At 40.9% G+C, this 15,012-nt stretch overlaps 1 protein-coding gene across 2 annotated transcripts; it reads right to left on the bottom strand.

Annotated features, from left to right (window-relative positions):
• Window positions 1–417: 417 nt before the first annotated feature.
• LOC137088695 (struthiocalcin-2-like) lies at window positions 418–13,596 on the bottom strand. 2 transcript variants are annotated; one of them, XM_067452128.1, is made up of 4 exons: window positions 11,179–11,706; window positions 3,528–3,857; window positions 1,861–1,955; window positions 418–980 (listed from the first exon to the last, which is right to left on the bottom strand). In XM_067452128.1, exons 1-4 carry the CDS (start codon window positions 11,180–11,182, stop codon window positions 891–893), a joined length of 519 nt encoding a protein of 172 aa, XP_067308229.1. In that variant the 5' UTR covers window positions 11,183–11,706; the 3' UTR covers window positions 418–890. The 2 variants fall into 2 exon arrangements, with proteins under 2 accessions (XP_067308229.1, XP_067308228.1); XM_067452127.1 differs by lacking the exons at window positions 418–980; window positions 1,861–1,955; window positions 11,179–11,706 and adding an exon at window positions 12,653–13,596 and having other exon boundaries at window positions 3,730–3,857.
• Window positions 13,597–15,012: the final 1,416 nt, after the last annotated feature.

Raw genomic sequence — 15,012 nt, 5'->3', positions numbered from 1 at the left:
AGCTGTTTTCTGTTTTGTTTTGACAAAAATGTCATAAAATCAGCAAAACCCATTCCAGATCATGTATTTGTTGAGAGATGTTTATCAGCATGTTTTGGTCTGTAGTTAACTCATTTCCCTAACTCGCAGGCTTGGTGCGATTAGTGATTTGCTTTTGTCTTTGAATAAAACGCCTCAGGAGAAGGTGAAGGTCGAGATGGAAATCACTCTGGTCCAGATGGAAATTCTCCTGGTCCTGGTTTTTGTGACTGAATGTTTCACTTTTGTTGATTTGAATTATGTTTATTATTAATATCACATCTCACTTGCAGAAAATACATCATTATATTGGTCATAACTGTGGTTTGTTAGGTCATACTGTGAAAAAAACAACAGATTTGTTCTATAAATAAATGACCAAATTATACAGTATTTTAGTTTTGTAGTGAACTCTTAAAGTTATCGTGCAGTCTAAAGAGCACAACATATGGACAACCTGATTTTTCTTCCTCTTCAGTAAATTGCTATGAATAAATAAAGGCTTCTGCTAAATGCAGCTTCTTCTGGATCTGAAAGCACCACATGGCGATAGAAAGAATACAGAAGCAAATAACAGTCTTAGTTGGAGTATAGCAGGCCTGTTATCTGGCTGGGTGCGTTTTATTATCTTCATTTAGCATTGCTTTTCATCACATTTAGTTTCTGAACATAAGCCCATGAAATACGCACAATTCCTCCATACTTTATCACAAAGAAAAACCCTCACCAGAAATCATAGTACAACACTAAATGTATATGTAAATACACACAGTCCTGCATGTGTCATTTCATAATCTGCCCCCGTTATTGTAAATCTTCCCAGAGATGCAGGGATATTTGTGTCTCTTCCGTGTCTTCCATCCGCTCTGCCGTTACTGTGCTCTGGTTCTTCCGTCGGCAGCTTCTCTCCACTCCAGTCTGGTGACGTTCATCTCTCCCAGTTTCTGCAGCCGCCGCTGGATCTGAAACCAACACACGGCTTTACATTTACATTTACATTTACATTTATGCATTTAGCAGACGCTTTTATCCAAAGCGACTTACAACTCAGGAGAACAGGAAGCGATCCGTCAAGAAGAGGCAACGAAACACAAAAAGTGCCCTAAATACCAAGATTTGTACACTGCTCAGTGTAGCAAAGACCAGAAAAGGAAAGAAGAAAGGAGAAATAGAGGGGGATTTTTTTTTTTTTTTTTTTTTTTTTTTTTTTTTAATGTAAGATTAAGTGCTCATGGAAGAGATGAGTTTTTACCTGTCTTTTGAACAAAGTGAGTGATTCTGTTGTGCGTATGGAGGACGGAAGATCGTTCCACCAACCCGGAAAAATGAAAGAAAAAGTTCGAGAGAGGGATTTCATGCCTCTCTGTGATGGTACCACAAGCCTCCTCTCATTAGCGGAGCGAAGGCTTCTGGTGGGTGTGTAGACGCGAAGGAGTGAGTCGAAGTATGCGGGTGCTGCGCTTGTGGAAGATCCATAAGCAAGAGTCAGGGCTTTGAATTTGATCCGGGCAGCGAGTGGTAGCCAATGCAGAGAGATGAATAGAGGTGTGACATGAGCCCTTTTGGGCTCATTGAATACAAGACGTGCTGCAGCGTTCTGGATCATTTGCAGCGGTTTGATTGCACAAGATGGAAGTCCAGCCAGAAGCGCGTTGCAATAGTCAAGTCTAGAAATGACCAGGGCTTGGACAAGAAGCTGTGTTGCATGCTCCGTAAGGAACGGTCTGATACACACTACCAGACAGTAAGAGTCTCTTCTGCTCATTTATATATTGCATTATTATGAGGTTGATTAAAAGTACATTTAAAAGCTAAGTTAAAGCAGTTAATGATATGACACACCTCAGCTAAGATGGCCGTCTTCAGATCCGGATCATTCCCATTCAGACCAGATTTGACCTTCAGTCTCAGGATTTGCCTCTTCGTAACAACCTCACCTGAACACAGCATTACAACAGGACTAAAGAGTTGAACTCCTTCACACTCAGAGATAGTGATGATATATATATCATTATATTCAGCATTAGGGATGCAACAGTACAGTTAGTCCACGGTTCAATACATACCGCAGTTTATTTCCACGGTTTTCGGTTCGGTTCGTTTTTTTTTTTTTTGCTTTTCTATTCTTCGGCGACAGGAACAGAAAGAGACTAAGAGCCTTACTTAAACTTAAAACTTTACTTTAAAAAAAAACCCTTCTACACATTCCTAGTGTATTGTATAATATAAAATAAATCTATATATAAAGATGTACAGTGGCAGCTCAGAGATGTACAGCAGCATTTATGTATGAAATTGAAAGAATGTAGACTAAAACTACAACTACATAGTCTTCAATATACATTGATTGAAAGCTACTGCATTATTACTTTATTCAAGAGCAGTGAGTGATTTTTCTTTTCTTTTCTTTGTCTATTTTAATACCTCTAACACCTCTATAATTTTAGAGGTGACCTGTCCCTTTAAGGACAAGCGGTCACAAGCACTAGTCTGCGCCGCTAAGACCTGCCCGCATCTCATCATATACAGACACGCGATTTTACTTTAACTTTAGACATAACCGACTGTGTTTATCTGTGTTGTGTGACAGTATTAGCGCAGTAAGACTACGTAGTCCAGTAATCTCGTGTTTGACAGCGCGTGCACTCAGCACATGTAAAATGCGTATTAAATGTTTATCCGGCAAGGCTTTAAAACGCGGCTAAAAACCCTAACTTTAGAGCATATGATCGGATATTTGCTCATATCAGTGCGTAGACTCACAGGCACACTCAAACAGAGCTGAAATAAACTGAGATAAATATTTAAAACAGAGCTGAAATAAACTGTTTCAACATTTCAATATTATATTGAGTATTGTGGCGTCCCTAATATATATATATATATATATATATATATATATATATATATATATATATATATATATATATATACATATACATATATGGTCCTATTCACGTCTATCAAAAATGACCTTTTTTATTTTAATGATATGATTGCTGAAGCAAAAAAAGTTTTTAAAAAGTGAATTTCAAAAATGTTTGTTTTTCATTATATAATTGTAAAAAAAAAAAAAAAAGAAAGTGAAATATATTTTTCCATAACATGTTTTACTCTAAAACTGTAAATTCATTTATCTAAATACACTGTGTCCCAAATTTGAGTTTAATATCTCATAAAATGGGCTTTCAGTGAGATTTAATCTGGGCGCAGTACCAAATGCTTCCACTAGATGAAATATGTCTCCGATTCATTTCTTAATGCGTGAACAATACAAGTGTGACTTGTATTGACCATTTAACCTTTTCCAATCATGCCAGAGATTTTTTTAATGGAATTTTTGTGTTCACACAGCAAAACCTTTACCAAATTTCGTACCATCACCCTGAAGTAAAAAAAGAAAAATGGGTTAAAAAATGACCGAACCGTACATTGGCAAAATTACATTTTTTGGCGTACCTAACAGCTACTGCACAGCATATTAATAATAATTATAAGGGAACACTCACTGCGATAGCAGATAAATGGCTTCGGGTTACTGCAGACCTCAGTCTTCCATCGTCTGCTCTCCAGTAACGCCACACATTCCCCGAGGACATCTGGCTGATTCCAAGCCCAGTTTCTGAAGGAAGAATTGCTTCTGTCGGACCAGGCGTAGGGGTCTCGGAAGAGGCCGATGTATGCGACTGTGCCTGCAGGAATGAGCTGCTGGATGAGCCGGTTCTCCTCCTGGTTCCTCACGATGGCCAGATCTGTGTGAAGCTCTCTGCAGTGTATCTGAGCTTCTCTCCATGTGTACTGGAGGCTGATGTAGACGTAAGGCTGGGTAATGTCAGCAGCTACAGGAGCAGAGGACGCAGGTTACTCTAAACTATACTTTAAATTAAATAAACTAAAGGCATCATTTCTCATTTTCATACTCATTTACATTTTAAAATGTAAGTCATTTTGTAATTAATTAACATTTTATTAGTTATTATTATTATTTTAATTATTATTATTATAATTATTATTATTATTATTATTATTATTTACTATTAGTTATTTTCATACTTCAAGTTCAAATAAAATGTTTTTTCAGGTCATGTTTATTTTATTTGCATGCAATTAAAAGGTTTTTTTATGGTTTTAGTTAATGATAATAAAAGGGATTTTTAACTTTTCTATGTAACTTTCCTGTCCGCTAGAGGGTGCCTATTCAAAACAAAGGCATAGTTTGATGAGGCCAGTTTTGAGTGCATTATCTTGGGACATGTGGTCTTCAGGCATGTGGGACATGTGGTCACAGCAGGTGGAACATAGGACTCTGGCAGAAATCATGTTAATGGATGTGATTATTATCGTTGCTGTAGTGTGAAGCTAGGGATGGCTGACGCGAAACTGACGTTTCGAAGCTGTGTCGAGATCCCGAAGCGCAGATGTTTCGAAACACTGCTCCGGACTGTGATTCGACACACCCATGTCACGTGACTACAGCTAAACGAAGCACTGAAGTGTTTCATCAGGTGCGCCTGTCGAAACTGCTTTGATTGCAAGGGGCGGGAACAAACCACACAGTCACACATCTGTATGAACCTAATTCGCCACAGTTTAAAAGTGAAGTTAATCCATCTTCACCTCGTGGGTTTTGTGAGAGGAGAGACATTTTGTGATAGCAGTGATTTTGTGATAGTAGTGATTTTGTGATAGTAGTGAGATTTATAGTAAGCTTTGGTTAGTTACATTTAGGCTAGATTTAAATTAGATATATTGACTGATAGGTATTGACAGTGACAGATAGTTAGTATAGATATAGACTAGTGACACATTCATATAGGCAAAGTTAGATAGTGACAGATAGCACAGCAGATAGAAATATAGAATTATTTAGATATAGAATTATATAGATATAGATTATTACATATATATTATATATATATATATATATATATATATATATATAGAGAGAGAGAGAGAGAGAGAGAGAGAGAGAGAGAGAGAGAGAGAGAGAGAGATTCATAGTTGATATATAGATATGGAAGCTCCACATAAGAGATGTCGTACATCTGTGGTGTGGGAGCATTTCCATTTGGAAACCCCAAATAAAGTGAGATGTATGATTTGTGATAGGCAGCTAGCCTATTGCAGTAATACATCTTCAATGATGCGCCATTTGAGGAGCACTCATCCTGCCATTTTGGAGGGTGCAGAGGATGGTAATATTCCCCCTGTACCTAGGCCTGCTACTGACACTGCTGGGCCGTCTAAGCAAGGTATGCATTGTTTGAAATATAATTCAGATAAAGTCACAAAGTCTATACTTTTAAAAAGGCTTAGGCTATTCCTGTGTCTACCACCCTTACAAGTAATGTACCAATCACAACTCCCAATTGTGTTAAACACAGCTTTACTGTGAACAGTTAAATATATCACTTCACAAACGTAGCTACTGTATTAATTGAAAAACGTATAGGCCTACATATTATTAACCATTTGACAGCCAACCAGCTCTAATTGTTGTAGTTCTATATTCAGTTTGATCTGTGTCTGTCAGATCATAAACTTTAGCAAAATTGTTTGTCTGGAAAGGTTTCCAAATAATGTAATAGCTTGTAATATCTGTGCACTATTTCTATATTTTTTCCCAACTTATGTGTCTTGAAGTATGTTTCATCTTTTATTTTTATCTTCTTTTAAAAGGCAGACAGAGGGAATTGGATGAGGCTCTTGTATACATGGTGGTGAAGGATTTGCAGCCCTTCACCGTCGTGGAGGATGAGGGTTTCATGGCGTTTGTGAACAAGCTTGATCCAAGCTATGTTCTCCCATCCCGGAAGGCGCTTAAAACCATGGTCACCGAAAGGTACAATGACACCAAGAAGAAGACCATGGAGGACCTAAAAAAGGCAGATTTTGTTAGCCTTACTGCTGACATGTGGTCCTCCATTAATATGGATGGATATCTTGGTGTGACTTGCCACTACATAACACCAGAGGCAAAGCTGGCAACTGTTGTACTGGGTGTAAGGAGGTTTTACCAAACCCACACAGCCCAGCATCTCATGGAGGCTAAATCGTTGCTAATGGCTGAGTGGGGAATAACCTCCAAAGTTCTGTGTATGGTGACGGACAATGCGTCCAACATGATCCTAAGTGCCGAGCTACTGAACCTTCGACGTGTCCCATGTTTTGCCCATACTTTGAACTTGATTGTGAAGAAGGCCCTAGATCAAACCCATGTCATCAATGAAATACGGCAGAAAGCCAGAAAGATTGTGGGGTTGTTTCGATCCAGCTGCAAAGCAAAGGACAAGCTTGTGGAGATGCAGGGCTTGATGGGCAGACCAACTCTGAAGATGGTACAGGAGGTGGACACAAGATGGAACAGCACATTTGACATGATGCAACGATTGCATGAGCAACGAGAGCCAGTGGGCGCTGCACTTTCAAATTTAAAGAGTGATATTGCTCCTCTGACAAGTTTTGAATATGACATTATTGAAGAATCATTGTCATTACTTCAACCATTTAAACTAGCAACAACAGAGTTGTCAGAGGAACAGAGGGTGTCAGCTTCCAAACTTATACCTCTCTACAGGATGTTGCAGCACAAGCTTGCTCAGAAAAAAGGACTTGCAACTCAGGAATCAACTATACAATTAGGTAGGCCACAATGACCATTCTATGTAATTGGCTATAAATGTCATATTGTTGTCAATAATATAATTAATATGTTTTGCTCGTGTTTTGAACAGGATCACATCTGCAAGAAGGTCTGCACTCCAGATGTGGGGGGTATGAGTCATTCAGAGCCTTGGCACTTGCCACACTGCTGGACCCAAGGTTTAAACATGTTGCTTTTGGAAATGCTGCCAAAGCCCAGGAGGCTGAAAAGAACATAACACTGGAGTGCGCTTCGCTGATGCGTTCAAACACAGCATCTTCTGGTGAGCAGTTTCAGTCTTCATCTAACTTTATGGAGATATATCATTTGCATACTTATGTCACTTATACTTCATATATGCTGTCAGTGTGTTTATATGCTTTGTAACTAATTGTTGATTTGTTTCATTCAGAGCCACAAATGTCAACACCAGGCCCATCATCATCATCACCATCATCATCAACACCAACAGAAACACAGGACAGTTTATGGGAACTGTTCGATAGCCGTATCCGTGATACCCAGACGACACACAGTGTAACAGCTGATGCAACAGTAGAAGTGAAAAAATACCTGAAGGATGCGTTTTTGCCCAGAACGCATGATCCATTAACTTACTGGAGAGAGAGAGCAGTAATTTTCCCTCATTTATATGTACTTGCTACTAAATATTTGTGCATGCCAGCAACAAGTGTCCCTTGTGAAAGGATTTTTTCAAAGGCTGGAGAAATTATATGTAAAAAAAGAAGTCGACTAAGCCCTTCAACAGCAGAGCAATTAATATTTTTAAATAAAAATATGATGTAAAAACTGACACATTGTGGCTGTATTTATTTTATTAATCCTCATTTTACATGACAAAAACACTCAAGTTATTCACAACGGGAAGGCTACAGGTTAGAAAACCAAGTAGCTGTCAGACAGATGTTAGAACCTTTTTTTTTTTCATGTATCACTGTGAAGGTTATTTCAAAACAATACATGCAAGTGTCCACTAGATGGCGTCATGGAGACGGGTGTCGGGTGCTGTTTCGAAGCCTCGACACATTTGCTTCAACTGTTTCAGTGCTTCACGAAGCCTCGGTCTGCCCATCACTATGTGAAGCAGGGCAGGGCCGAGTTGTTACGACCGCTAGGGGTCAGCCGTAACAAAAAGGAAGCGAGTCTCACTACCAGAGAGATATCAAAATAATGCAAGTTTATTTACAATGAAAATAAGGGTTTCAGCACAAAGGGGCAGACACGGCCAAAACAATAAACAAAACAATCTTCTTTTGAACCTAAATTACCTAACCAAAAAATAAAGAAAACAAAACACAACTTAACTTACCTATCTCCCTTAACCATAAACAAAATAAATAGTATTTACAGTTGTATATACAGGGTCTTGGCAAACAAATCCGATTCAGTGTTCAATAAGCGTAGTCAAGCAGGCAGGGATCAAAAATAGAGTGGATAATCAGATGGTAACAATAAACAAACACTCACAACCTCCTAAAACACTCACAATCTCTCTGGCATGACACTCTCAAACAAACGATGACGAAACGAACGGTATAATCAGAAAGTCACTGGAAGCGAAGAACGAGGGCGATATAGCACAAAGTCAACGAGGCACAAGGCCAAGGCTGAGTGTTTGGGGCGGTCCTTAAGTACTGGTCAGGTGTTTAGAGGGACCAATCCGTGTTTCCCCACCGGTAAGTGGAAACCACGCCCACCTGGAACACAGACACAACTATACATACAGAAAGAGTATATACACAGACAAATGACAGATTAAAACAGACAAGATACCTTGGGTTCTTAACACCCCCCTCCATAAAAATAAAACATGTTTTACTGATTGACACGGGATAGTGAGTCAGCAATGACATTTTCAATACCTCTTTTATGACAGATTTTCAGATTGTAACTTTGACAGATCAAAGACCATCGCATTAAACGATGATTGGCATTAGACATTTGTTGAAGGAATGTAAGGGGGTTATGATCAGTGAAGATAGTAACAGGTTGTACACTAGAACCGATATACACTTCAAAGTGCTGTAAGGCAAGAATCAAGGCTAGGGCCTCTTTCTCTATGGTGCTGTAGTGAATTTGATGCTTCAAGAATTTCTTTGAAAAGAAGCTGATGGGATGATTCAAACCATCCGTACCAGTCTGCAATAAGACAGCACCAACACCAGTACCACTAGCATCAACTTCTAACAGAAATGGCTTTTCAAAATTGGGTGCAACGAGGACAGGTGTACTACAGAGCAGAGTTTTCAGAGCATCAAAAGCAGATTGACAAACAGAAGTCCACCTGAATGAGGCTGTTTTTCGCAGTAACCCAGTGAGAGGGCTAGCAACGTCAGAGAAATTTTTACAAAAACATCGATAGTAACCGGTCATTCCCAAAAAACGACGGAGCTCTCTTCTCGTCTGAGGGACTGGAAAGTCGAGGATAGCCTGAATTTTTGAGTTCAGTGGGCGAACATGACCACTACCGACTTTTTTACCCAAGTATGTGATGGTAGCACATCCAAATTCACACTTAGCTAGATTCATGGTAAGATTAGCATCTCTGAGACGTTTAAAGACTTCCTCTAAAGTGTTCAGATGATCTTCCCAAGTGTTAGCATAACACACAACGTCATCTAAATATGCCTCACAATTTGATACATTGGATAACACAATGGACATTAAACGTTGAAAGGTAGCTCCAGCGTTTCGAAGGCCAAAAGGCATAACCCGGTATTGTAGGAACATTTCAGGGGTGGCGAAGGCAGAGATTTCGGAGGCCCGCTCTGTGAGCGGCACTTGCCAATAACCTTTTAGTAGATCAAGTTTTGTTACGAATTTAGCATTTCCCACACGATCAACACAGTCTTCCATGCGTGGCAGTGGAAATGAATCAGCCTTAGTCAACGCATTAACTTTTCTGTAATCTGTACAGAATCTCGAAGTACCGTCTGTCTTAGGGACGAGAAGACATGGTGAGCACCATGGACTGGAACTAGGGACTGCTAAGTTATGTTCAAGTAAATAATGAGTTTCCTTCCCCATCAGGTCTCTCTTAAGTGGATTAACACGATAAGCGTTCTGTTTAACAGGTGCATGGGACCCAACATCAATATCGTGTTTTATCACGTGTGTAGTGGTAGGATAGTCACTGAACAAAGTCGGATATCTTTCCACCAAAGTTTGTATATCAGCCTGGGCAGACGTAGACAAGTGTAACAATTTTGCTGAAAAGTTTGACAGAGTCTCTGAGTTGGATAACCGAGCAGTTGAGAATGTAGCACTATTCATCTTCAAACCGTCTACTTCAGGCGAATAATCTGACAGTGGTACATTCACTGGGGCGACAGTAACAACAGGGATCTTAACGTCAGAGTTAGGACGGGTCACATACACCTTTAGCATATTAATGTGACAAACTCTCGACTTTCTCTTACGCTCGGGGGTATCAACAACATAATCGGTATCGCTTAGTTTCTCTTTAATCTCATAAGGCCCAGTAAATTTAGCTCGAAGCACTGAACCAGGCACGGGAAGTAAAACGAGAACTCTGTCTCCAATCTGGAAACCGCGCTGTACAGCTTTTTGGTCATATCGAGTTTTCATTTGGTCTTGGGCTGAATCAAGCGAATGTTTTGCCAGCTTCCAGAGTTTATGCAGTTTTTCACGAAAAGCGCTAACGTAATCTAAGATGTTTGTAGTGGGAGACGAACGGTCGGAAGAAAGAATCTGTTCTTGTAAAATTTTCAAGGGGCCACGCACAGTGTGTCCAAAAATCAATTCAGAAGGACTGAACCCGAGGGACGCTTGAGTCGTGGTACGTATTGCAAACAACAAGAGTGGGACCTCTTCATCCCATTCTTTCTGTTCTCCGACACAAAACGTTCGCAACATGGATTTGAGAGTTTGATGAAAACGTTCGAGGGCACCTTGCGACTGAGGATGGTAAGCGCTAGATACTTGATGTTTAATGTTTAGTTTTTTTATTACTTTGGCGAACACTTTGGACATGAAATTAGTACCTTGATCAGATTGAATGTATTTCGGCACTCCGAAAGTGGTACAGAATTTTATAATTGCTTTGACAATAGCATGAGCCTTAAGGGAACGAAGTGGTATCGCTTCGGGATACCTGGTTGACGCACACATCAACGTTAACAAATACGAATTTCCCGATTTTGTTTTGGGTAATGGCCCAACGCAATCAATCAAGATTCGCTCAAATGGTTCGCCAAGCACGGGTATTGGCTTCAATGGGGCTGGAGGGATAACTTGATTGGGCTTACCTGATACTTGACATGCGTGACAGGATTTACAGAATTTGGAAACGTCAGATTTCATCGAAGGCCAAAAAAAGTGTTTCAAAAGATTATCGTAAGTTTTTCGGATGCCTACATGACCAGAAAGTTCATGGTCATGCGCCACACTCAATACCTGTTCTCGAAAGGGTTTTGGAACAACAACTTGAAAAACAGTACCCCAGTCATCCTTGACATGTCTAGGAGACCACTTACGCATAAGAACGCCATCTTCAAAGAAGTAGGTCGCAGGATGTTCTGGCAAAACAGTCGGCTCGACAGCAGCTGCAAAACAGTGACACAGACTTTGATCGGCACTTTGTGCCTCAATTAACGTAGCTTTACCAAATGGTAAATCAACATCTGGAAGTGCGCACACTTTCAACTGAACCGAATCAACTTTCTCTGTTTCAGCAGAATTGTCAGCACACAAAAATGTTTTTGACAGATCAACGGAATCTTTGAATTTATGAGCTTGAGCTCGTGTCACTACACATGTGCAAAACACTTCAGGAAACTCCCCTTGCAACGCATCCTCGTCGTGCGTATCAGGAACATCTATCACTTCGGGTAAACAGAAAACTTTGTCACCGGCTAGATCATTGCCTAAAATGAGCGATACACCTTTAACAGGTAATTCAGATCGAACTGCCAGCTTAACTGCCCCTGAAATTATTCCAGAGCGTAAATGGACACTGTGCAAAGGAACTTTAACTACAGTGAGGTCAATACCTTGCACTAACACACTGGAACCACAACTTGACTTTTCAGAAAACGGTAACACCCTCTCTAAAATGAAAGACTGCGCCGCGCCCGTATCACGGAGCATGCGAATGCTTTTCGTTTCAGAGTCGGCTTCCTTAAGTGACACGACACCATCAAAAATAAATGGCTCAAAAGCAGATTCAGCGGTTGTATCTAAAGATACTAGCTCAGGGTACACATCAGGTCGATCAACTAATGCAACACTTTTAAAAGTGGTCCCTTTCTTACCGGCTTTACGCTTCAAAACGGGGCAAACGGCAATGAGATGCCCCAACTCATGACAGTAAAAACATTCACGGTTTTCGCTGCGATCTGCACTTGAATCGTTCTTGGGTACCACTGTGGTATCCTTAGGACTACGAACTTGATCGGGGAAGTTACGCTTTGCGGGTGAAAACACTATTCTGTGCGTGAGTACAAACTCATCAGAAAAAACTGCAGCTTCAGACAAAGAGGACACTTTCTGTTCATTTAAGTAAACCACAATTTTCTCCGGTAGACAATTCTTAAATTCTTCTAACAAAATCAGCTCTTTAAGCTGCTCAAACGTGACGACTTTATTCGCAGTACACCATTTATCAAATAAATTTGCCTTGTCTCTGGCAAACTCCACATGTGTTTGACTAGAGGTTTTCACATGATTTCGAAACTTTTGCCGGTATGCTTCGGGAACTAATTCATAAGTGCGCAAAACGGCGGTCTTCATCACATCATAATCCAAGCTCTGTTCAAGCGTTAACGCTGAACAGACCTCCTGGGCTTTACCGACGAGCTTACACTGTAACAACAGCGGCCAAACATTCCGCGGCCATTTTAACGTGGCGGCGATTCGCTCAAACACAGTGAAATAAGTGTCAACCTCACTTTCACGGAACAACGGAACTAGTGCTATTTGACGACTAATATCAAATCCGGGTTGACTTACTTGTGGGGTGCGTCGAGGTGCAGGAATAGGGCTCGGAGTGGAAGCGGTGATGGGCGACGACACAGGCACGCTCGCGCCAGGCGCATCAACAGCTGAGGGGTAAACAGGCGATTTTGTTTTCAGTTCGAGCTCCAGCTCTTTGAGCCTGATTGCTCGCTTGATTTCAAGTTCAACTGTGCGTGCATGCAGCAGCTGACTCTGATATTGTTGCCTGCCCAACTCCAACTCCAGCTCTTTCAGTTTGATCGCCAGTAAGGGATTTTGCGGAGACGGCAGATCGACGGGATCTATGCTAGCCAGTTCCTCGGGTTTGGGCTGTTCTCCCTCACCCGCGGGACCCGGCAACCGAAGTGCAACACCCGCCGAGTCGCGCTCCTCTGACAAAACTCCCTGCTCCACCAAATGTTTGTAAATCGCATCCTTAAGCTCACGTTTCACTGCACCACGAGGAACTGTAATTTGATATAAATCCGCGATTGAAAACAGATCGTCTTTGCGGCAGATATCCAATTGATCAGCCGTGGGCTGAACCGCAAACCTTTCTAGCTCAAATTTTAAAGACATCGCGAATTCCCTCCCCCTCAAAATGAAAACCACTAGCCAAACTAAAATATACTAAGCAAATTTCATGAGTTACACACGCAACGACGACAGTCCAATTGGTCTTTTGAAAAAAGAAAACTTTAAGACGAGCCCCCAATTTCTGTTACGACCGCTAGGGGTCAGCCGTAACAAAAAGGAAGCGAGTCTCACTACCAGAGAGATATCAAAATGATGCAAGTTTATTTACAATGAAAATAAGGGTTTCAGCACAAAGGGGCAGACACGGCCAAAACAATAAACAAAACAATCTTCTTTTGAACCTAAATTACCTAACCAAAAAATAAAGAAAACAAAACACAACTTAACTTACCTATCTCCCTTAACCATAAACAAAGTGATAAACATAAATAAATTGGTGTCTAACAAACACTCACAACCTCCTAAAACACTCACAATCTCTCTGGCATGACACTCTCAAACAAACGATGACGAAACGAACGGTATAATCAGAAAGTCACTGGAAGCGAAGAACGAGGGCGATATAGCACAAAGTCAACGAGGCACAAGGCCAAGGCTGAGTGTTTGGGGCGGTCCTTAACCCTCTTGGCGCCACGGTCGAGTTTACTCGACAAGATGCGTCACTGAATAAAACGGCCGATTTTGTCAAATAGGGTGTCAAATTTCATTCAACCTCCCCTCCACTAGATGGTAGACATGTTGTACTTCATCCCTGACTCATACAAACATCATGATTCTATACAAAATATACGAGCAAGAGCGCATTGAATCAGTGTAAACAAAAGCGGAGCTGACGTGCGAGTGAGCTGTGTTATCAGAGCATTGTCAACGTCAGCGAGTATTTGCATTAGATTATTATTACTATTATTATGTTCTAATGGCATCAATAAAGCTTACCCGCAATGAAGTGTTGGGTCTTCTATTCGCGGACCCTGATTCTGAAGGGAAATGTGAGATGACGGTGACTCTGAAAGTGAAACTAAACCTAACGTTACACTAAGCACAAATGGTGAATCATTTGCCCAATGCAGATGGTCCTTTGCCCAATGTCAGTGGTGGGAATAATGTTTCCCGGGGTCCGAGTGTTCATAGCGAAGTTAGCAGGTGTGTTAGTGTTGGGAATGAGGCGGCCGCGGGAGATTTTTGCCGCGCTCACCATGAAGCGCGCGTCTTCTCACCGCGCGCCTCTCCGCGATCGCGGCGACAGTATTGTGGTGGAGATTTTATCTAACGCCACTGGGTATGTTAGAAGAGGTCGAAGTATTCATAAGCAAGTTTGAGGGCAATGTGGAGGCAGGGTGGGGAGTCAAAATGATAACACTGGCCGTGGCTGTGCACACGCGGCAGCGCGCGAGGCAGATCTGCACGCGAGCAGACGTGCTGTGACGCGGGGCAGAGGGGCTATTATGCATAATATATCATATATAATATATATGTGCCCCATATATGCAATCAGAGTGCTTACTGTATGTGGTAAATGGAAAATCTCTACAGCAAAAGGCAAACCGCTATGGATTCGGTTTGTTTCTACCACTTATTAGTAATGATTTACACAGTTTGTTTACTATTTACTATTTACCTGAACATGCAGTATTGTGCAATATAGCACACAGAAGGTGAGGGACATTTTGGGGGGAAAGAAGTGCTGCATTTTATCATTTAAACATGTGGCTTTTCATGAAAATTATATAATCCAAGATTGCCCCCACGCTATGACGTCATAATATGCAAATTAGATGGGAAAATGTAATCTCTACATAAACTTAGGGTCCTCCTTAATATTTCTCTAATTTACAGAA

Source organism: Pseudorasbora parva, chromosome 1 (assembly GCF_024679245.1).
Source record: "Pseudorasbora parva isolate DD20220531a chromosome 1, ASM2467924v1, whole genome shotgun sequence".
In the NCBI taxonomy this organism is placed as follows: Eukaryota; Metazoa; Chordata; class Actinopteri; order Cypriniformes; family Gobionidae; genus Pseudorasbora; species Pseudorasbora parva.
This window is presented reverse-complemented; position numbering and strand designations above follow the sequence as displayed.